Source organism: Phyllostomus hastatus, unplaced genomic scaffold (genome assembly GCF_019186645.2).
Source record: "Phyllostomus hastatus isolate PE091 unplaced genomic scaffold, TTU_PhHast_1.1 phas_contig_80, whole genome shotgun sequence".
NCBI classification, from domain to species: Eukaryota; Metazoa; Chordata; class Mammalia; order Chiroptera; family Phyllostomidae; genus Phyllostomus; species Phyllostomus hastatus.
This window is the reverse complement of record NW_025333960.1, coordinates 16,461,919-16,486,198: the sequence shown is the minus strand read 5'-3', so window position 1 is coordinate 16,486,198 and position 24,280 is coordinate 16,461,919. Positions and strand designations below refer to the sequence as shown.

At 40.1% G+C, this 24,280-nt stretch overlaps 1 protein-coding gene and 2 pseudogenes across 1 annotated transcript; all 3 read left to right on the top strand.

Moving 5' to 3' along the window:
- The first annotated feature begins 2,293 nt into the window (after positions 1 to 2,293).
- On the top strand, positions 2,294 to 11,011 carry LOC123826344 (annotated as a pseudogene).
- A 2-nt stretch (positions 11,012 to 11,013) lies between these two features.
- Positions 11,014 to 12,219, top strand: LOC123826343 (annotated as a pseudogene).
- A 6,557-nt stretch (positions 12,220 to 18,776) lies between these two features.
- LOC123826342 (syncytin-1-like) lies at positions 18,777 to 20,180 on the top strand. Its single transcript, XM_045850294.1, is given in 3 exon segments — positions 18,777 to 19,680; positions 19,682 to 19,906; positions 19,908 to 20,180. Coding segments are annotated over 3 exon segments (1,377 nt in total). The 5' UTR covers positions 18,777 to 18,801.
- The last annotated feature ends 4,100 nt before the right edge of the window (positions 20,181 to 24,280 follow it).

The window sequence follows — 24,280 nt, the reverse complement described above, 5'->3', positions numbered from 1 at the left end:
CTTGATAGTAAAAATACTAGCATAGGATGTTAGAGTTTAAAAGAAGCTTTATGAAGTAAAAATTATTTCTGACTTCTACCTTAAAAATAACTGAACATTGCTCTGGTTCATATGTCATTTTAGTTACCCTGTTACATTGTACTTTCATTTAATGCTGTGCTAATTGCCATACAGCTTTCTCAAGATTTGCTGTTGTCAGTCCTAACAAAAACTAGAAAAAATTGTGTTGATCAAAGGGAGTAGTTAAAATTTGATGGACTATGAACACAATTTTTCTTTCCCCAACCCAACCAACATATTTCATTTCCATTAAGATGAAAGTGAATAAGAAATGAAAATCAGTTTTGTACCTAATGTACCAACTTTATTCTATTTCTCTTTATTAAACTTCTTATAAATGCCTAGTTGAATCCAATCTGTGATGTGTTTTTTTTAATTGTTCAAGTACCTTTGTCTCCATTTTCCTGCCTCCACTCTCCCCCACACTCCTACTCCCACCTCCAACCCTCAATCCTACCCCCTTTGTCTTTGGTGTGTGTTCATTTTATATTTTTATGAGTCATGTTTTATACTTAAACCATTTTGGAGGATGTTCTCTAAGATGCTCAAGTGGACTAATCTGCTTAAAAGGTAATAAAGCTACATTTCTTGAAAAGTATTCCTCATGGTTCCTTTCTCTGTACAACTTCACCAGCACTTGTTTGTTGATTTGTTTATGTTGGCCATTCTGGCTGATGTGCAGTGGTATCTCATTGTGGTTTTAATTTGCATCTCTCTGATGGCATCCTTTCATATGTCTCTGGGTCCTCTTTATGTCCTCCTGGGAGAAGTGTCTGTTCAAGTCCTTTGTCCATGTAATTGGACTGTTTGTCTTCCTGAAGTGGAGTTGTGTGAGTTCTTTATACAACCTGGAGATCAAATCCTTGTCCAAGCTATCATTGGAAAATATATTTTCCCATACAGTTGGTTCCCTTTTCATTTTGCTGATGTTTTCTTTAGCCATGAAGAAACTTTTATTTTGATGAAGTCCCATTTATTTATTCTTTCCTTTATGTCTGTTGCTCTTAGGGACATGTGGGGGAGAAAGTAGTGGGGGGAAGTGGAGACAACTGTGCTTGAAAAACAATAATAAAAATATTCCTCATGCGCAACTTAACTTTAGCCCAGTGAAAACTGCAAATAGCAATACAAATTTAACTTAGTGACTGTCTATTTCTCTAGAATTTTTTCCTTTCCTTACTTATTTTATTCTTTATTTTGGTCCGTGGTTCATGCATAGACAATCCCTTATTTTCTATTGTTGGTAGCAGTGATTAAGAATTTTGCTTTTTCAATTACTTGGTGAGCTCTGTTAAATGGATCATAAAGATCGATTCTCCCTTTAGTGAGAGACAATGGAGAGTTTCATTAGTTGGGCTTTTTGTTTGTTTGCCTCTTGGTTTATTTGTGACCTTCAATCAATTAAGAATTTCATTCCTAGCAGCTCCTTGGAATCCATACTAGTTTCTGTTTCCATGTTCACTTTGTCTTATGACTTAATTTGTAGAAGCAAATTTAAAAGTACTCTGTGCACCTGTGTCTATCTCTCCTGACCTATAAACAAATCTTTTTTTTAGAAAAGGAAGTCCTGACCTCTCAATGAGGGAGTATGAGATATTTTCCTTCCACAGTACCTAGCCTCCCAAGTGGCTTCAATCATCCCTGCCTCCTGGTATTCACAGGTCTTCATAGTCATTGCATACATTGTGTGATGTTGGTCTCAATGGTCCCCAACTCAAGTTAGATGTGGTAGTATGTCACTTCTCAGATGAGGTGACATCCAGATAACTGTGCCCTCTATCTTGATCATGCTTTCAGGTATTGTGGAATTAACTGCCTTTTGACCCAGTCATTCCACTGCTGGAAATACATCCAAAGAATCCCAAACACCAATTCAAAGAAATTTATGCACCCCCCCCCCCACCCATTTTCATAGCAGTACTATTTACAATAGTGAAGATTTGGAAACAGCCTAAGTATCCATAAATAGATGAATGGGTAAAAAACCTGATACATTTACACAGTGGAATTCTACACAAAAATAAAAAAGAAGGAATTCCTACCTTTTGCTACAGCATGGGTGGAACTGGAGACTGTTATGCTAAGTGGAATGAGCAAGTTGGTGAAAGACCATATGATCTCACTTTTAAGTGGAATCATGGAATAGACTGACAGCTGTAAGAGGGGAAGGGAAAGGTGGAGACTGATTGAAAGAAGGTGAAGGGATCAGTCAAAGAATGTATATGAAAGACCCATGGACGTGGACAACAGTTTAGGAACTGACTATGGAACTGGGGTGTGGGCTGTGGTTGAGGGGGATGAAGAAGAAAAAAGTGGGACAGCTGTAGTAACATGAACAATAAAATACTAAAAAATAAAAAAGAAGGAAACAATAAATAAAACTATAAAAAACATTTATGTCTAACTAAATTGAGTTATTGACAATTCTGAGTACTCTTTAAAACCAAAGTAATCACCTTGAACATGATTTCCCAAACCTCTAGATATCTTAAAATCTTGTAATAATATTAAATTGAATGAATTAATGGCTAATCATTTAATACTTAGTTTCTAACTAATATTTCTAAAGAAACACAAATTACTAAATATAGTAATAGGTTTATATATATTTGCTCCTTTTTTATAGATGAGTATATTTTGGATCATGTTAAATGTGTTCACTTTTATAAAGTAACTTGTGTGGCTCTAGAAAACTGTGAGCTTTGTGAGTTTTATAAAATGCTTGTATATAAAAGTTTTCAATTACCATCCTCTTAGTTTTTTGTGAAATATTTTTTACTTTTATTTTAAATTATTATTAGCCTGGATATTGGAGTCCAAAATCAATACTGCTAGAATGTTACCACTATATTCTTAGGTAGGTTCCTGATATTTTTTATTTCAGGGAATCAGAGAGTAAGTTTATCCTAATTAAATCATCAATTTGTTCTAGATTATGAAAGATCCTAGTGAGGACAAAACCTAACTATGTGTTCCAAATTTTAAAGGATATGAAGGAAGGGAATTTTCTTTAGTAACAAACAATCCAGATCTCACTAGAATAATTTTTTGTGCATAAAATTGACTTAGAAATGTTTTGATCATTTAAAAAAATGTTTTCTTGGTTGTGAAAGAGCTAATATTTATTATAATCACATAATGATTTACTATATTATATGTTTAAATGACACTTTAAATAGGTAATCCATACTGATTCTATTTCAACTAAGTAACAAAGTTTCATTTGATAATGCTTTTGAGTTCCAAGACTGGTCCCTAAAGTCAGAAAAGGGTATTCAGAATGTCATTTACACCTGAAAAGATCTTTGAGATTTCTCAAAAGTTTCCTGGAAAATCATATAGATTTTATTTGCTAAGAGTAGCATGTTAGAAATAATATGGATTCTGAGTATGTTTTAAATTTCATAATTAGTTCAATATTATTATAATATATGTATGTGAAAAGTTGTCAGTTCAGAAGAGATCTTCATCAGCTTTCTGTAAGGTAAGATTGTATAGATAAAATATTATACAAAGTGTATTATTTTCTTCAATTTGAATATTTGAAAATACATAAGTACACTGTCAAGAGACTTATATTTAAAAACAAAGAGTATGGTGCAGCGATGCAGTGAGAGAAAAAGAATGTAGTCAAGTATGAGAGGCCCAAGAGACATTCTGCAGCTCACATCCCCTGGGGCCCCTTCTCTGAGCACACAGGGCCCAGGTGAGTCTCTGGCTTGCCTCCCACATTGGGTTGTGTGAGCAGACTTGGTTTCAGGAGACTTCACTGAAAAAGCTCTTAGGTGATTTTTTAAGTAGTTAAGCAAGGCTTTTCAAACCGGTCAGACCAGTTGTAACTCATCAGTAACTAACTCTGGTTGCCAGGGGAGTTTGGAACCTTAAGTTGGGTATCAGAAGTTCCATTGCTCTTATCTTGCAAATGAAGAAAAACAACAACTAACAAAACACAACACTGACTATCCAGGCATCCTCAGTAATAAAAGAGATAAAGGAAGATCTTTTCCAAGCCAGCTACAAATTAAACCTGTCTCCACATAAAATATTATTAATATAAATATTTGTTATTGTATGTTTTTTGAAAAGGCCATAGAGATCTGGCGATGACCTTGTTGTTTATAGTTGTTACCCTAAGGAGAACTGTTGATCCAACCTTTATGAAATAGTCATATCCTGCATCCCAAGAAAGAATTTTAATTTCCTTTATTCTGAATTGTTGTTTACTTAATAAAGTAACTACAGTTATTTATTTCCATTCTCAAATTGATACGTGCTTCCCTCTGATATTTGTGGAGGGCTCTGCCATAAGCTAGATTTTTTGTCTTTAACGATCTCAGAGCCTTACTTACGTACTAGCTATTCTAAGCTGTACATACATGAGCACTGGTCTCCAAGCTAACAGCATTCAAACAACTTTCTGATTTTATTAGTAGATCAAGTTAGGATTCTTGGGTTCCTTTCATTTCTGAAGCAGACTTGCTTAATGAAAGACCTCTGACTCAAGATGGAGAAGAATAAGAATTGTTTAAACTGAACTGAATGGACTAATAGTTTTATTGTGGTTATTTGTTAAAAATAGTGTGATTATCTTCAATGATTTATTGTTATGCATACATAAATGGGACATCTGTTTCTTGTTAAGCTATCTCTAATGTTTAATTAACTGGATTCTTTTTTTACAAAATAAAAGGAAACAATTTTATTGGTATCTAATTTGCATTGACATTCCTCACAGAATTTAGAAACAAATATTTTGATCTAGTTCCTTTATTTCTATGTAATATATTATACGCATTGGTTCTATAACAACCTCTTCCCATTTTAACTAGGATGTAATTAGAAAAATTTATTGTATAATTGAGGTCATATCTAGAGGATAATATTTAAGAATGATTCTCATTCAATGAAATATGCCAAGCCCACTATTAAGGAAAAATGTTGATATTATATGTGTAGTCAGGGGCTTCAAAAGTCTTTTTAGAAGAAGGTGGAGTTGTACCTAGCTTATAGGATCTGAGTCTCAAAGATAGTAATGGGGCCACTTTCTTGCAGGCAAGGAACCATGGCAAATTCTGTGGCCATTAAGGGAAGATTTGTGAATCTGTATAGGGACTTCAATGATGTCTGATGGGAAGAGTATTCTATGCTTGGTTTTTCAATCTTGAGATAGAAGAGAAAATAACAGAGGATCTTAGAAGAGTAATCCAAAATTTTTGAGTCAAATTTCTAGACAGAAGTTAATTTTTTGGCCATAGAATTTGAAGAGCAAACTCAAGGAGGTGATTATGATTAATTAACATGCTTGCTCTCCCTAAAGAATTAGGCCAAACATAATAAATCCAGTGTCTTTGTTGTAATTATGAACAATATTTGACAGATTACCTGTGATCATGGACAGGGGAGACTATTAAGAGTCTTGATTAAAGGATCCAGAATAAAATAAGTTACATGTTAACTTGAAGATTTTTGTGCAGTTGACATGCAAATAATTTTTCTCTCACAGAAAAGATAATCCAAAGTTAACATATTTGTTCTGTACAAAATTAACCAGTTTTGTATCTAACTCAGCAATATTATTCTCAGTTAAACTCTAGTTCCTTTCTTAAGTATCCAATATATATTTAGTCATGGAAATATATTTTAAACAGGTTTTAACATCTTATGAGACCCTTCATTAGTTAATAAGTTGAATAAAGTCTTTGGCAAACAATTTGCTTGATATTTTTATGCAAGTCATGTTTTAATTTTTTAAAAAATTATCCTTTAACAAAATCTTCATAATACCCATTCCTCACATCATAATTGTATGTTACAAAACTAGTTATAATTAGTAAAGTTTTTTTTGTACCAAATTGGTAAGTAACTCTCCTGGGAAGAAAGTGGAAATTGAATAAGGCTATAGAGGCACTATCATCCATTGCTTTTTAGTAGTTTATAAAAAAGGAGAAATTTAATGCAAAAAAATTACCATTTCAAACTCTCTTTTCACTGTGTCTCTTTCACTGTATCAATGACTTTTTCTGTAAAGGGCAAGACAGTATATATTTTAAGCTTTTAGGGTCACATAGCATCTGATCATATGTTTCTCTGTGTTTTTAAATAACTCTTAAAAATTTAAAAGACATTCTTGACTTACAGGACATATGAAAACAGTCCATGGGATGCAGCTCGCCAAACCCTACTACAGCTTGTTTGGCCGTGTGCTAAAGTGAGAGCACTCTGTGCAACAGTGTGAGGCAGCCTGTTAGCTCAGTATTTTGATTCTCATTTTCATCTTGTAGCTCCATCTATAGGTCATATGTGCTGTCCCAAAATGATGTTTTTCTCCCAATGATTAGTTTTTAAGAACAATTATTATACTGTCAATTGCATGCTATTTTAGACTTTCCTACTTAGAAAAACTGAGATTACATAATCTGATTAAGGGGTTAATAGAGGAAAATAATAGAATTGTTATATTTTGGTATGTATGGACAGAAAGTGAAATGATTGAGTCACCGCTGTTAGGGTCAATTTGAAAGCCATGGAATAGTCTTTCAAGAAGCATATATATATATACACACACACACACACACACACACACATACATATATACTTTTTGCTCATGATATTTTTCAGTTTGGAATGCTTTTTCTTCTTCCTCTGTACTCATTACCAACAAATATTTATAATTCAGTAGCTTCATATAATTCAGTAGTTTCATAATTGGTAAGTGATTAAATTGAATATATAATATTGGACTTATTTTCTGCAGGGGAAAATACTTCAAGATATTATTAGTATACTAATAATACATTGAAATGTCTGATTTAGAAATCTGAGTAGTGTGCTCTAAGAGAACTATTGAATAAAATGTCAGCTGTCATCTGCTTTAGTGCTTATTGGTTTTGCCTTTGTATGCAGTTCTTTGGATTGTGATTTTGTAACCCACAATAAAATAATATTTGTTTTTAGAAGGTCATAATTGAAACCACTTTCTAATGTTACCCATAAACACCAACTATTTTTATCAAATTAATTAGCTATTAGTTTGCATAAATAAAACACTATTGCATTTTGAGAATTGTGGTTCAGCAAATGCCAAAGGTTTAAGGTTTTTGCTTCATGGGCGCAGATCTAGAGATACTCCATCATGGAACAGTGGGTAGGAGGAGCATGGGAAATACTAGAGAGGGGACAAGTAAGGAGTTTTCAGAGTTTATGAGAACAAAGAGTGTTAAGTCTGTGACACAATCAAAATATGTTTTTTTATTCTTTAATATGAAATTCAACAAGTAAATTAGTTTTCCTTTTAAAGAAGATAATAGTATGAAACTAAACTTTCATCAGAGTATGGAAATTTTCAAGTTGGCAGAGCCTGCTTTGGGGAGGGCTAGTGGAAAAGTTATCATGGAGACCGAAACAGAAAGCTGATTCAGTTGAAAACAGCCACCTTCATTTCTCTTCAAAATCTGTAGTTTTTCCAATTAAGGCTGCAGAAAACATTTCTTTTCCTGCCTTATCTGATTTATATTTTCTTGTAGTGGGATGTGAGACATCTCACATTGGGGTGTTGGGAGAATCTAGAGATCTGAAGGCTACTGGCTGTGCTATTAAATGGAAAACAGAATAAAGACTTGTAGTTCAGTAATGACACTCTCCACCATGCACAACTTCAGACACACCACAGAGAACAGCTGTTACATGTAATCTCAGTTTTAATGGTGTTTTTTTGTAATAAAATAAGAAGTCTTGCCAGAGGCTTTAATCTTACATTTCATTCTGTGTCTTTAGATATAATGTCTGTTTTTCAAATTTGTTACTTGACATATAGAATCAACAATATCTTATCTTTTGAATTATTTTGAGACAAAATCTACCATTCTGTTTTCCTAAGAATAATAACAAAATAACTTAGATTTCCAACATTTGTCTGTAAAACATATCTATGTAAATGTCCTATGACTGGCCCTCTAAGAATCTATGAGTTATGAAGCTGAGTAGATATCATAGGTATATGTGGATATGTAGTGTATAAAGATCAGTTTGAGTTTGCATGTAATTCTAGTATTCTATAATGTATTTATTTCAAAACCTCCACATTCCATAGCTTCCTTAAAGAATTCAGTTATGCAATTTTGTTACTTAAGAACATAATATAAGTCAAATATACTTAATGGTTTCATTGGACTCAGTTTTTGAAATTCTGTAAGAACAGATAAAATATAATAAGCATAAATTATATTATATGTAAATATAATGCTGAAGGGCTTTAAAATGTGGTATATTTACACAATGGAATTCTATGCAACAGAAAGAAAGAAGGAGCTCTTATCCTTTGTGGCAGCATGGATAGAACTGGAAAGCGTTATGCTAAGTGAAATAAGCCAAGTGGTGAAAGACAAGTACCATATAATCTCACCTATAAGAGGAACCTAATCAATAAAACAAACAAATGAGCAAAATAGAACCAGAGACAGAAATAAAGAACAAACTGCCAGTGACCAGGGTGGGGAAGAGGGATGATGGGGAAAGAAGGGGAAGAAGAAAATCAAGGTACATAGACAGAGGTCTCATGGGCATGGACAATATGGGGAGAATTGACTGTGGGAGTGGGGGAGATTGGGGTTAGGGATGAGCAATGGGGAAAAAGGTGGAACTGTAACTGAACAACAATTAATAAAAAGAAAAAAGTATAGATAGAGCATTTTGAAGTGTGTAAATGTTTTCTATGACATTAAATACTTCTGAACAAATAGCTTATCCATAGATAAATTAGACTCAAATTTCATGTGTGTACAACTTAAATTTTTTTCAGAATAAATATCTTTAAATGAAAGACATCATCATATGATTTGGTTTTAAGAGGAAGTTTGTTTTTAAATAAAATTAGAGAGGGTTACTCTTACTTCACTCCAAAATTTAGGAAAAAAAAAAACAGGTTATGGGAGGCAACTCTGACATTAGAGTTACTAAATAGACACAGAGAAGAAGAATTGATACAAGTTTATCTTTTTCTTCCACTTAAATATTTTTTTAGCCCTGACTGGAATGGCTCAGTTGGGTGTTGTCCAGGAAGGGAAAGTTTGCTGGTTGGATTCCCTCTCAGGGTACATGCCTGGGTTGTAGACTCAGTCCCTGGTTGGGGTGTATGTGAGAGGCAACCAATCGATTTCTCTCCCTCCCTTTCCCCCCTTTCCTTTTCTCTAAAAATAAATAATCTTTAAAAAAATAGTTTTAAAAGAATTTAACTTGCCATAGCTGAGAATGGGTGGACACTGAAACATCAACTGAGCTGGGACTGTAAGTATCTATGAACTATAGCAGAGGTCATCAAACTATAGGTAGTGTGCAGCATTCAATTGTCTTTATAAATTAAGGTATTAGCATATGGCCATACCCATTTGGTTAGCCTTTTTTCTTTTACTGCTCTCACGCTATAATGTCAAAGTTGAGTAATTGCCACAATAATTGTATGGTTCACAAAGTATAAAATGTTTGATATCTGACTTTCAAATAATTTTGCTGACCTGTAATGTATAGGAATTATTCAAAAATTTAGGTTAATGATGAAAAAGAAAAGACAGCTTCTGGGGTTGCTGGCTTACATGCAGAGTTAGAAAACAATAAATAAAAAAATAAAAACAGCAATACACCTGTCTTACTAAGTTTATATCCTAAAAACATGCAATAAAGAGTTTGATCAATTACCCAGTATTTTATTGAGAATCTGCCATAAGGTCAACAATATTGTACATGTTATAAGGAATACAGAAAGTATAGGAATACTTTTAAACTTGTAGTTATGATCACCAGAGAATATGTTCAGTAGATCATTTTGAATTAAATAATTTAAAAGCTCCTGGAATGATGTTAGTGAAAATGGTGAGCCCCTGCACAGAAATGTTGAAAAGGAGCAAAAATCATCAGAATTAACTTGACTTGGAAAATTGTCAAAGGTTTAAAAGAAAACAAGTAAATGTTGAATTAAGAAATAAACAACTTACACATGGTAAAAGAAGTGTGTTGCATTTTTACTTGCCTTTGTCCCATCCCCTGTCTGGGTGGTGTTCTTGAAGAAAGCAACCTGCAGGCCCAGTGTGGAATCATGGAGAGAGGGGAGCAGAACTGGTTCTCAAAGTACTTACTGTGTTTGTCAATTTTAAGCAATTTGTTGGTTGTGTGAGTGATTCTTTTAACATGTAACCATGAAGTTAGAGACAAAAATCAAGGCCAAATTCACCAAACCATGGCAAATTTAAGATGAAGAGACCTAAGGGTGTGGGAAAATGGAAGCAGGAAAAGATTAACCAAATGTAATATATTTGCAGATGGATGGATGGATGACCTGTATGCTTTGAGGGAAGGACAGATTACCAGTTGGTCTCCCCTACCAAGATTTCCTCCAGTCTCTTCTCAAAGGAAGAGCCCAAGAAGAGAAAGTCCCAAGCCATTTAAGAAGGAGAGGAAGAACAGAATGTAGCTCCTCAAGATAAAGCTGAAGAAGAGCAAAAATGTGGAAACTGAAGAAACCAGTTCGTAGAGAGTTTGAGGTCAAAGATGCTGAGCCAGAGCCCCAAGGAGATGGCACAGTTTGTCCTGATCTGGAGGAAGGGGAAATGGCATTAGGAAGTCCAGCCCAGATTACTTCAAAAAAGAAGAAAAGAAAGGGGGAAAAAATTGAAGCCTTCCAAGGGCACTACTCCAAAGATGAAAAAAAAAAAAAAGCAAAGACCTGTCCCTTGCAGTGCATGACCAGAAGGCAGATGCATCAGCCTGAAAGGATCTGTTCATACCCAAGTCCATTTTCCATGCACTCAGTTTTTTAAGCTTCTCTGTACTTATACCAATTCAAGCTCTGACCTTGGCACTTGCCATCCTTGACAAACTGGACATCTTTGGGGCTACTGAGAAAGAAAGTGGGAAAACTCTTGCCTTTACCAGTCCAACAATTCATTCGGTGCTGCAGTAGAGATGAAGAAGTCTATCTATCTGAGCTCTAAGTAACACACCAGTGCCACGTATTGAGACTGGATCACCAAGCAAGGCTGCAACTGAGTTTTCTGATGAAATTGGAATTTAGGGTGAAGCACTGCCCAGTAAGGCTGGAATGAAGGCTACAGCACCACCTTAGCAACGCAAGAGCCAAGACTGGTGCTGTTGTCTCAGACCTGGTGCCCTGGTACTGCCCTTCTGTGATGCTGCTGCTAGGGAAGGACCTTCTTCCCTAATCAGGGAGAAGCCCATCCCCAAAGAGGCTGCAGACAAAGGGGAAAAGCTTGATGAAGAGAAGACTGGAAAGCTATGGTAAGAGTTGGATATAAAAGTGTCACCTATAAATTACATCCAAAATGTCCTCTACTTGGACTGGTTCTGACTCCCAGTTGAGAACTAGCTATCCAGGTCAAACAGCACATTGATGACATGGCCAAGATTACAGGAATTAAAACTGCTATTTTGGTTGGTGGAATGTCAATGCAGAAATAGCAGAAGATTCTGAACCGCCAGCCTGAGATTGTGATTCCTACTCTGGGGTGCCTGTGGGAGCTAGTTAATCATTGAGCGACCTTCAACACCTCAGGTACCTAGTGATCAATGAGGGTGACCAGGTGGATGAGAAAGTACACTTTGCTGAGCTCCCACACCTGCTAGAGATGCTCAGTGACTTCCAATAAAACCCAAAGAGACAAATGCACTTCCTTTTTTTTTCTGCCACAATGACTCTGGTACCTCAAGCCTGTGATTGAATCCTTCATAAGCGGTACACAAAGAAAACTAACAAAACTGCCAAATTTGACGTCCTCATGCAGAAGATTGGCATGAGGGCAAGCCTAACACCATTGGAGATACTTGAAAGAGACCAAGATTTCTTGTGAGAATGATGAGAACGACTTATATCTGTACCACTTTCTGATGCAGTATCCAGGCCACACCTTAGTGTTTGCCAACAGTATATCCTTCATGAAATGCCTCCTTGGGGTCCTCCAAGTCTTAAACATCATGCCACTTACCCTACATGCTTACATGTACCAGAAACAGAGGCTCAGAAACCTGGAGCATTTAAGATGTTTTACAAAACCCTTGATAAAGATGAGGACATTTCATTGTTCCCTGTGTAGACAAAGTACATGGATGCAGTCAAGGAGCTGGATAGTTAGTTCAACAGATTCAGAAAACTGAGTATTGGAACTTCCCAGCTTGTCTGCACAACTCTTGGACTGAACAGGCAGCAGCTGCCCTTGCAATTGAGATACATGAAAAAATGTATAAAGGAGTGTTGGGGGCAGGGATAAGCCTGAAGCAGGCTGATGCAACCAAGGCTAGAAATTGCACATACATAACAGGATATCTGTGGTCAGAAGTCATGCAACCGCTCGGCCTGAGCACGCGGACCACACGCCAATCAGTGCCTTGATCACGCGCTTATCATGCGCCCCCTAGCCTATCCCAGTTAAGAGCACGCCCCAAAGCTACCAACCAGAGCTACTTCCCCTATCTGCCTTCCTCTACCCTCCTCTATATAACTCCCTCCATTTTGGAATAAAATTTGCAGCTTGATCAGAATCCTTTGACTTGCTGTCGTTCTTTCGCGCCTCCTGTCCCATCCCTTTTCATCTGTTGCAGGTATATCGGCGGACCCCGTTGACTGCCTCGCGGGCCGAGGCAAGTGGCGCCCAACGTGGGGCCCCGCTGACTGCTTGTGTGGACCGCTGTCCCCTTCGATCGCAGCATTTCGACTGCCTTGCAGCGTCTCGCCCGGCTCACCGCGACTGCCCAACCGCGCACCGGCATTCCCTGAGGACCCCCGTTCCCCGACAGCGGCATCTCAAAGGTAAGACCCAACCATGGGACAGGCATGTTCACAACGTGATTTATTCGTTAGTCAATTAAAGGAATCCCTCAAGGTGCGAAAGATAAGGGTTCGTAAAAAAGATTTAAATCCCTTTTTCACTTTCGTTTTTAAAATCTGCCCATGGTTTCTTCAGGAGGGTAGCATTGACTCCCGCGTCTGGCACCGTGTGGGCGACTGTCTCAACGACTCTTATAAAGTTTTTGGTCCCCAGACCGTCCCTATAACTGCCTTTAACTATTATAACCTCATAACAGACATCCTTAAAAACCACAATAACTCCCCTGACATACAGCGCCTTTGTAAAGAAGGGCAAGAAATTCTCCGCAGTCACTCCCTGGCCCCCTCAAAAGCCCCCTCAGTTCACGGCCTCCCCAGCGCTCATGCTGACTCGCTTTCGCGACCCCCCTCACGAGTGCCTTCAAATTGCCCTTCTGTCTCCATCCAGATAGATACAGACCCTCAAGTCCCTTCTCTGTACCCTCCCCTTCAGGAGTTCTATTCCTCTGCTCCACCCCCCAACTCCCAGGACCCCGGCGACCAGTTAGACCCCTCTGAACAGGCAGAATTAGAGGACGAGGCCACTCACTACAAGAATCCTGACTGGCCACCACTCGTGGCGGCAGTCCTTCCGCCATTCAAACCGCCTCCTTATAGTACCTCTCACGCACCCGCCGCCGCCATTTTGCCTTCAGCGCATGGCGCGTCCGCCATTTCACCCGCGGCATGCAAGGCACCCACTACCTTGCCCCTGGCGGCCACCGCCGCATTCACTCCGTTTCCAAAGCCTCTCCTTCAGGAAACCCTCACTTTCATCCGAGATATTAAAACCATTGCCAATGAGCTCTCCGTTCTTACGATCAGTCCCCCTCCCCACGAGACTTTAGCATTCCCTGTTACTAGATCCCAGACTTGCCCAGATAGGACCGAGAACGTAGATAGTTCAGCTGCGGCTGCAGCTACCCCCCTTCCTGATAGCGACAACCCCGAGGACTCTGACAGCTCCCCTTCTGATATAGACGAAACAGAGCCCAGTACAAGAGATACTGCGGCCCCCCAAACTTATTCCCACACATACAAGAAACTTAGCCTTAAAACATTAGAAAAGGTCAAATCTGCTGTAACACACTACGGGCCCACAGCTCCCTTTTCCCTCGCCCTAATTGAAAATCTTAGTGAGCGCTGGCTCACGCCCAATGATTGGTTCTTTCTAGCGAAGGCAGCGCTAAGTGGAGGTGACTTTATTCTTTGGAAAAGTGAATATGAAGACACCGCTAAACAGTTTGTTCAGCGCAATATGCGAAAATCCTCCTCTAAAAATTGGACCATTCTCAAGTTTCTTGGCTCCGCCCCCTATCATAGCAATGAAAAGCAAGCTCAATTTCCCCGGACTTCTAACCCAGATCCAGTCCGCGGGTCTTAAAAGCATGGAGGCGCCTTCCACAAAAGGGCACCGCAACCACCTCTCTTGCAAAAAATAAGACAGGGCCCAGATGAGCCATACAGTGATTTCATAAGTCGTTTACAAGAATTAGCTGAGAGGCTCTTTGGCGCGGGCGAAAGTGAAAACGCTTTCGTCAAACACCTAGCTTATGAAAATGCCAACCCCGCTTGCCAAAATGCCATCCGCCCCTATCGCCAAGGAGAGCTCTGTGACTATGTTCGCCTCTGCGCCGGCATCGGCTCTGCCCATGCTTTCGGACTTGCCATTGGTGCCGCCTTACAAAAGTTTTATGCCCCCCACAGCCGGCGCGCCCCCTAATCGCCTTTGTTACAACTGTAACCAACCTGGACATTTTTCCCGAGCCTGCCCCCCAGAAGAGCCAAAATCAGACTCAAATTCAGATCCAAAACCCAACAGGGCCTAGTACTAATAGTCCAGGAGCCCCTGCCACGAAATGCCCTCGCTGTAAGAAGGGTTTTCACTGGTCCTCAGAATGCAGATCTAAGACAGACATTTATGGACAGCCCATTCCCCCGCCGCAGGGAAACTCCAACAGGGCCCAGCCCCAGGGCCCCATACCGAGTGTGAACTCCGGGGGCTACACAGTTCACTCCCGATCACTCCACCCACAGATCCCTGCCCTCCCGGTAATCAATCACGCCGCTACGTCACAGACCTGTGGAGGGCCACAACAGGCAGCGCAGGATTGGACCTCTGTGCCGCCACCGACACAGTACTAACTTCAGACAATAGTCCCCTAATAGTCCCTACCGGCGTTTTCGGGCCCCTACCGCCTAATACTTTTGGGCTTATCTTCGGCCGAGTCAGTTCCACCCTACAAGGGATACAAAGTCCTCCCTGGCATTATAGATAATGATTTTGAAGGACAAATCCAAATTATCCTTTCCACCACTTCAGATTTAATTACCATCCCCAAAGAAACTAGGTTAGCCCAAATAATCATCCTCCCCCTTCAACATCTTAATTCCAATTTTCAAAAACCTTTTCGAGGGTCAAGCCCCCCCGGCTCTTCAGATGCATATTGGGTGCAACAGGTTACTGAGGGCCGTCCCTTACTTGAACTCAGAATTAATGGTAAAGCCTTTTCAGGTATTATTGACACAGGAGCCGATGCCACTGTTATTTCTGAGTCTCAATGGCCTCGAAATTGGCCCCTAACCATAGCTGCCACACATTTGCGTGGCATAGGACAGTCTACCAATCCACAACAAAGCTCTAAAACCCTTAAATGGGAAGACAATGAAGGAAACCAGGGCTTCGTGACCCCATATGTACTACCTAACTTGCCCGTTAATCTATGGGGGAGAGATATTCTCGCCCAAATGAAAGTAGTCTTATATAGCCCCAGTAACGTTGCTATAACTCTAATGCTAAACCAAGGATTCGTACCCGGCCAAGGGCTAGGAAAAAACCATCAAGGCATCACTCAACCCATTTCCATTAATCCAAAGTTTAATAAGACAGGTCTGGGATATACCCAAAATTTACCCTAGCGGCCATTGACAGTCCTGCACCCCATGCAGATAAAATATTATGGAAATCCACTGAACCTGTGTGGGTTGTTCAATGGCCCCTTACTCAGGAAAAAACCCTCGCTGCTATTATGTTAGTGCAGGAACAACTTGCGGCAGGGCACATTGAGCCTTCTAATTCCCCTTGGAATACCCCTATTTTTATCATCAAAAAGAAATCTGGAAAATGGCGTCTTCTACAAGATCTTAGAGCTGTCAATAAAATAATGGTCCCCATGGGAGCCCTACAGCCTGGTCTCCCGTCACCTGTTGCCATTCCTGCCAATTATTACAAAATTGTCATAGATTTAAAAGACTGCTTTTTTACCATTCCCCTCCACCCTGAAGACAGACCCTACTTCGCCTTCAGTGTCCCTCAAACCAATTTCCAAAGCCCTATGCCTCGTTACCATTGGAAGGTACTACCACAGGGCATGGCCAACAGCCCCACCTTGTGTCAAAAGTTCGTTGCAGCTGCCATCGCCCCAGTCAGAAAGCAATGGCCCCAGGCCTATATCCTCCATTATATGGACGATATCCTTCTAGCCTGCCCTGACGGTGATACCGCTAGGGCCTGTCACGCCCATATGATCACATGCCTTGCTGACCGGGGACTACAGATCGCCCCTGATAAAGTGCAAACATCTGATCCGTATTCCTATCTAGGGTTTGAACTATGTCACCAACAAGTACTTACCCCCCGCATATCCCTCAGAACTGATAATTTAAAAACACTCAATGATTTTCAAAAGCTTCTTGGAGACATTCAGTGGCTCCGGCCATACTTAAAGCTGCCCACAGAAGCACTCCTCCCACTCAATAACATTCTAAAAGGAGACTCAGATCCCTTATCTCCGCGTGCCTTAACCCCCGAAGCAGAACATTCCTTAACCATTATCAACAAAGCCATACAACGGTAAAGTGCTCAACAGATTTCCTATAACCGACCTCTAGTATTCATATTACTCCCTACAGCCCATACACCTACTGGAGTTTTCTGGCAGTCAAAAACCACAGACCTTACAAAAAATGGCCATCCCCTTCTTTGGGTCCACCTACCAGCCTCTCCCTCACGAGTATTACTTACTTATCCCTCCCTTCTTGCCACTCTAATTATTAAGGGGCGATCCACCAGCCGCCAACTATTTGGTAAAGACCCTGATTCAATAATTACTCCCCACTCACATGACCAAACAAACTGGCTTCTACAAACTTCTGATGAGTGGGCTATAGCATTATCCTCCTTTACAGGGAATCTTGATAATCACTACCCTAGTGATCCCCTCGTTCAATTTGCTAAAACTCATCAGTTCATCTTTTCTAAACTCACCAAAGCAGCTCCAATTCCTAAAGCCACCCTCGTCTTTACCGACGGATCTTCAAATGGCACAGCTGCCTATATCATTAATAAACAAACTTTTACAATTAAATCTCCTTACTCCTCTGCTCAGCTCGTAGAACTGTTTGCCATACTTGAAGTTTTTACTTCACTTGCCAACCAACCGTTCAACCTCTATGCTGATAGCGCCTATATAGCTCAGTCAGTCCCTCTACTAGAAACAGTTCCCTTCATCAAACCCTCCACTAATGCCACCCCTTTATTCACCAAACTACAAAACCTTATCTTACAAAGACAACACCCTTTCTATATTGGACATCTTCGTGCTCACCTTGACCTTCCTGGGCCCCCTAACAGAAGGCAACGCCCTAGCTGATGTTGCCACACAGACCATCTGCCCTATTCTTACAGACCCAGTTACTGAGGCCACACAAGCCCATACCTTACACCATTTAAATGCCCATACCCTTCGCCTTCTTTATAAAATCACTAGAGACCAAGCTAGGGACATCGTTAAAGCTTGTCCTCATTGTATAACCTCAGCCCCTGTGCCTCATTTAGGCGTTAATCCCCGTGGCCTTATACCCAATGCTATATGGCAAATGGATATTACCCACTTTGCCGCCTTTGGGAAGCAAAAATTTATTCATGTTACAGTTGATACTTTTAGTGGATTTATAGCTGCCACACCCCAAACAGGAGAAGCGTCAAAAAATGTAATCTCTCATATGATCCACTGCTTTTCCGCCCTGGGCAAGCCCCACACCATTAAAACAGATAATGGCCCTGGCTATACAGGAAAAAATTTCCAAGCCTTTTGCCAACAACTTCAAATTAAGCATATTACTGGAATCCCTTACAATCCTCAAGGACAAGGTATAGTAGAGCAGGCCCACCAAACCTTAAAGAATGCCATTAATCGCCTAACACACTCTCCTCTTGGATTTTCAAAACAACAACCTTGAAATCTTCTAAATCATGCCCTCTTCCAGCTTAATTTTCTTACACTAGACATACAGGGTCGTTCAGCAGCCAATCGCCACTGGCACCCACAAACCGCATCACAACAAGCCACGGTCATGTGGCGCGACCCCCTCACTCATGCCTCGAAAGGCCCAGACCCCGTCCTTATATGGGGGAGAGGCTCAGCCTGTATTTATGATCAAAAAGAAGATGGCCCACGATGGCTCCCCGAAAGGCTAATAAAACATGTCAATCATCGCCCCGCCCCACCAGTTGAACCTAATCAAATCCCAGGGAATAATAATACGCCCTGAGGAGATTTTCTCTTCTTTCTATTTCAGGCAAAACATGTTCTCCCAATGGCTCTTCTTCCTGTTACTACAAGCACTCTTACACCTAAGAACATATGGAGGGCTTCAAGCGCCGCCTGGCAATATTTACCACGTCCTCTTTGGGCCACCGTGTGAATGCCGTGGAGGAACTACTACCGATCATGCCATCCCCTCGTCTTATACTCAGGTAGTAGACTGCAACACAAAAACAGCTTACCTAGCTTATTCACCCACAGCAACAGGGGGGATGTCCAAACCCAAATGGTCCTGTGTACCTAAGCCTCCTATCATACCTGCCATTAATGGAAAGCCAGGACCATGCCCATGCACCTCCTTTTATTCAACAATGCACTCTTCTTGCTACAATAATGTTCAAGAGTGTACCCTTGGCAATAAGGCATATTTTACTGCCATACTCCAGAAAACAAAAAAATGCTGCCAACGTAGGAGACTGGGGAGATAGCTCATCACTCATTGGCCTTAGTTCCACCAAATACTTACAAGCCAGCTGCCAAGGCACTGTAGGACAGTCAGTGTGCTGGGAACAAACTCCTCCTATTCACACTTCTGATGGAGGTGGGCCTCAAGATATCATAAGAGAACTCACCGTCCAGAACCAAATAGAACAGCTCATTGAAAATCAATTCCCTAAACTCACCCATCACCCTCTGGCTCTTCCCAAGTCGCGAGAAATAGATCTAGATACCCAAACGACAGACATTTTGACAGCCACCCATCGGGCACTAAATATTTCCAATCCAACACTAGCCCAAGATTGTTGGTTATGCTTAAGCCAAGGCACCCCCATGCCTCTAGCTGTCCCCACCAACATATCAGCCCTGAATATCACCGAACAAAATTGCACCCTCAGCATACCCTTTAGAGTTCAGCCTATGCTTTTTTACTCCTCCCCCTGCATCTATAAGAAATTACAAAATAATTCTTTTGATATTTCTGTTGGTTTCGCTAGCTTTACCAATTGTAGCCACATGCTTAATTACAGCACATCCCTCTGCCCTGGTCCAGGACGAGCATTCGTTTGTGGTAATAATCTAGCTTTCACCGCCCTGCCCGCCAATTGGACAGGGCTATGTGCCCTAGCTGCCTTACTACCTGACATAGACATTATCCCAGGGGATGAACCTGTCCCCGTTCCTGCTTTTGACCACTTCGCAGGGATGACACAAAAGAGCCTTAGCTATTATTCCCCTGCTTGTTGGTCTAGGAGTTTCTGGAGCGGTAGCTACCGGAACTGCAGGATTAGGAGTTGCAGTTCACTCCTATACAAAACTTTCCAAACAACTTGTCGATGATGTCCAAGCCTTATCCAGTACTATTACTGACATTCAAGACCAACTAGACTCCCTAGCGGAGGTAGTCCTCCAGAATAGACGAGGCCTAGACAGCAGACAGACTCACAGCAGAGCAGGGAGGCATTTGTTTAGCTTTACAGGAACGATGCTGCTTTTATGCCAACAAGTCAGGCATCGTCCGGGACAAGATCAAAACCCTTCAAGAAGATCTGGAAAGACGATGAAAAGCTCTGACTGAGAGCCCTTTCCTTACAGCCTTCAACGGACTACTCCCCTTTCTTCTCCCTCTCCTCGGGCCTTTAATAGCTATCATTCTCTTCCTAACCTTTGCTCCCTGGGTTCTCAGGCGCACCACAAACCTCATCTGAGACCAACTTAACTCCCTTCTTGGCAAATCTATCCAGATACATTATCATCAGCTAGAAATGAATGAACCTGGCACTGACTCGCAGTGTTTTCTCCAAGAATGTCCTCGCGCATAAGCCTTGCACCCCACCCCCCACCTCTTACGAGAACAGTATAACCCTTGGCATTATACTTTACATATAAATTGTAATGGATACCGCTAGGTGCAGAGCAAAGCATCGCAAGGAGAAGCTGCCCCGAAGGTGGCCCTGCCATGTCTCCTGAGAGGCAAGTCGGCTTGCATAGAGGTCAGTGCCCCAACCCTCTCCTCCGAAAAGGGTACTTCAGAGCTCAGGACGAGCTCAGGAGGAGCCAGACCACTGCCTCCCCTAGCCGGTTAATGTCCACTCCTCACCTTAAAAATAAAAATAAGGGAGGAGATGTTGGGGGCAGGGATAAGCCTGAAGCAGGCTGATGCAACCAAGGCTAGAAATTGCACATACATAACAGGATATCTGTGGTCAGAAGTCATGCAACCGCTCGGCCTGAGCACGCGGGACCACACGCCAATCAGTGCCTTGATCACGTGCTTATCATGCGCCCCCTAGCCTATCCCAGTTAAGAGCACGCCCCAAAGCTACCAACCAGAGCTACTTCCCCTATCTGCCTTCCTCTACCCTCCTCTATATAACTCCCTCCATTTTGGAATAAAATTTGCAGCTTGATCAGAATCCTTTGACTTGCTGTCGTTCTTTCACGCCTCCTGTCCCATCCCTTTTCATCTGTTGCAGGTATATCGGCGGACCCCGTTGACTGCCTTGCGGGCCGAGGCAAAGGAGGAAAAGCAGACCAGCAAGAAGAGCATCAGAGACAAAAGCATGTGAAGATCCTGAAGAAGCTGTGCCATTTACTTTTCCATTGTTTCAAGATGACCAGAAAACAAAGTATCCAACTCAGCCTGGCAAGCTGCCTGCATTCATGCCTTTTCCAAGAAATGGTGGGTCTGCTTTGAACTGCCTCTCCAAACAGAAGAAGAAGCCAAAGCCAAAGACAGAAGAAAAGCAGCAGGAAGAGCCACAGCCAAGTATGAGTGCAAAATAACTGCTCCCCAAGTCAGAGTCTGCTAGTGACTACACAATTGGGTCCATGTTCTCTGGTTACAAGGAAAAACTTCCGCCCTTCATTTCACTTCACTGTCAACCTGATTACAAAAGTGTCCCTCTCTTATACACTACCCCCATAGCATGTGTGACCTCTGGCAGATGTCTGTTGTTTGGTAGTAAGGATTCTATGCAGTAAATTATGTATTTCTGTATTTCAGTGTTTACAAGCTTATATGTTCATCTTGATTTTCTGAATTAAAAACAGTAGAACTGGAAAAAAATAAAATACAATGTTTCCCTTTTCACCCAATTTGACTAGATGTCATGGTAGAAAAGTGATTATGCAGAGGTCATTCCGTGGAAGTACCAAAAGTAAATAGATAAACTGTTTCTACCTGGGGTAACTAATTAATAATAATAATAATAATAATAAAAACACCTGTTAAGGCAAAAAAAAGAGATACTCAAAGTCTTGGAGGTAGATTCTTTGAAGAATTAAGGCATTGAAAAACTCTTGTGTAGACAAAGAAATTTAGAAAGCCATTCTTCTGTCCAGGGCAGGGTGCAGGCACAGAAAATTGCTGAGATGACACTAATCTTTGACCTCAGATTGGCTGGTGAGCTTAGTGCAAGCAGAAAGTGAAAGTTAAAGAAAGTTATAAATGTCCTGGCCTGGCTATTTGTTGAAGGATTATTATAGAAAACAAATCATGGATGAAGAACTGAAAGAAAACAGAATACATGAATAAATAGAAAATATCAATAATAAAATAGAAATGTAAAAAAATCAAACAGAAATTCAGGATCCAAAAAGTGCATTAATTGAAATGAAAAGCTCACTAGAGGTTTTCAACAACAGATTTTAGTAGGCACAAATGATAATCCATGGACTTGAAGATATCACGTGAAATAATGTGGTATGAAGCATAGAAAAAAAAGTTTTCAGAAAAATAAACAGAGCCAAAGGAACCTGTGGGATACTGTAATACTGACCAACATGCACATAATGGAAATACAAGAAGAAAAGGAGAGAGAATAGAGAAGACAGAGTATTTGAATGAATCATAGACAAACACTTCAACAATTTGATGAAAGGCATTAATCTGCACATCCAAGAGAGTCAAAGAACTCCAAGAAGCATAAACTCAACTAGATCCACATAACACATTATAATCAACACATCAAAAGATAAACACAAAGAGAATCTTGAAAGCAGCAAGAAAAAAGCCATTTGTCACTAGGAGGGAAACCTCAATAAGAATACCAGCCAATTTATCCTCAGAAATCAGATACTAGCAGGCAGTGGATAATATATTTAAAGTGCTAAAAGTTAAAAACTCAAGCAAGAATCCAATGTCTCATAAAACTCTTCTTCAAAAATGGGAGCTATTAAAACATTCTTAGGCAAAAGAAATGGAAGGAGTTTGTTTCTGGTAGATGTGTCCTGCAAGAAATGCTAAAAGGAGTCCTTTGGGAAGAAATTAAAGAACACTAAACAATAACTAAAAAATGTCTAAAGGAATAAAGAGCATTGACAAAATTATGTATGCAGGTAAATAAAGAAGCCAGTATTATGTTTTGATTTGTAATTTCTCATTTTTAGCTCTAAGATTTAAAATACAAATCATGAAACAATAATTATAGGTCTGTGCCAATAAGCATACAGTGGATAAAGATGTACTGACAACAATAAAATATAGAACCATATAGAAATGGACTCTTTTATACAAACTTGATTGTCATAAATTTAAGAAGTTAGTTGTAATTCCAAAGGAATTAACTGAATTACTAAAATATATACAGAAAAGGAAATGAGAAGGGAATCAAAATGATAAACTACCTAAAAAATCAATTAAACATGAAAGAAAGCAATAATGGAGGAATTTAGGAAAAACAAAAATATGAAACATAGAAAACAAATATCAGAAAGGATACTAAGCATCACTAGCCATCAGGGAGATGCACATTAAAACCACAATGAGATACAACTTCACACCAGTCAGAATGGCCATCATTAACAAATCAAAAAACAAGTGCTGACAAGGTTGTGGAGAAAAGGGAACCCTAGTGCACTGTTGGTGGGGATGCAGACTGGCACAGCCACTGTGGAAACAGTATGGAATTTCCTTGAAAACCTTAAAGTAGGATTGTCTTTTGACCCATCAATTTCACTGCTGGGACCATACCCTAAGAATCCTGAAACAGCAATTCAAAAGAACCTATGCACCCAATGTTCATAGCAGTGCAGCCTACAATAGTCAAGTGCTAGAAATAGCCTAAGTGCCTATCAGCAAATGAATGGATCAAAAACTATGGTACCTTTACACAATGGAATACTATGCAGCAGAAAGAGAGAAGGAATTCCTACTGTTCACTACAGCATGGATGGAACTGGAATGTATCGTGCTAAGTGAAATAAGCCAGGGGGTGAAAGACAAATACTATATGATTTCACCTATATATGGAACCTAATCAACAAAACGAACAAATGACCAAATAGAACCAAAGACATGGAAATAAAGAACAAACTGACAGTGAGCAGAGGGGCAGAAGCAGGGGGACAATGGGGAAAAGAAGGAGAAGAGTTGTCAAGAAACATGTATAAAGGGCCCATGGACAAACACAATGGTGGAAGATGGGAGGATTGAATGTGGGAGGTGGGGGTGGGTAGGGTAGAGGAAAATAATAGCAGGAAAATGGGGACAGACAACCATAATTGAAGAACAATAAAAAAAGAAAAAAATAACTTTTTATTAAAAAATTAGATGGAAGACAAATGAAATGGAAAATAGAAAAACAATAGAGAAAATCAATAAAACCAAAAGTTGTATTTTAAAAAAATGTCAGTAAAATTGACAACACTTTAGTGCAGGGGTGTCAAACTCATTTTTACTGGGGCCACATCAGCACTGTGGTTGCCTTTAAAGGGCTGAATGCAATTTTAGGACCGTATAGATGTAACTACTCCTTAACAGTCAAGTGAGAGCTCATCACTGCTACTGGGTAGAAACAAGGTAGAG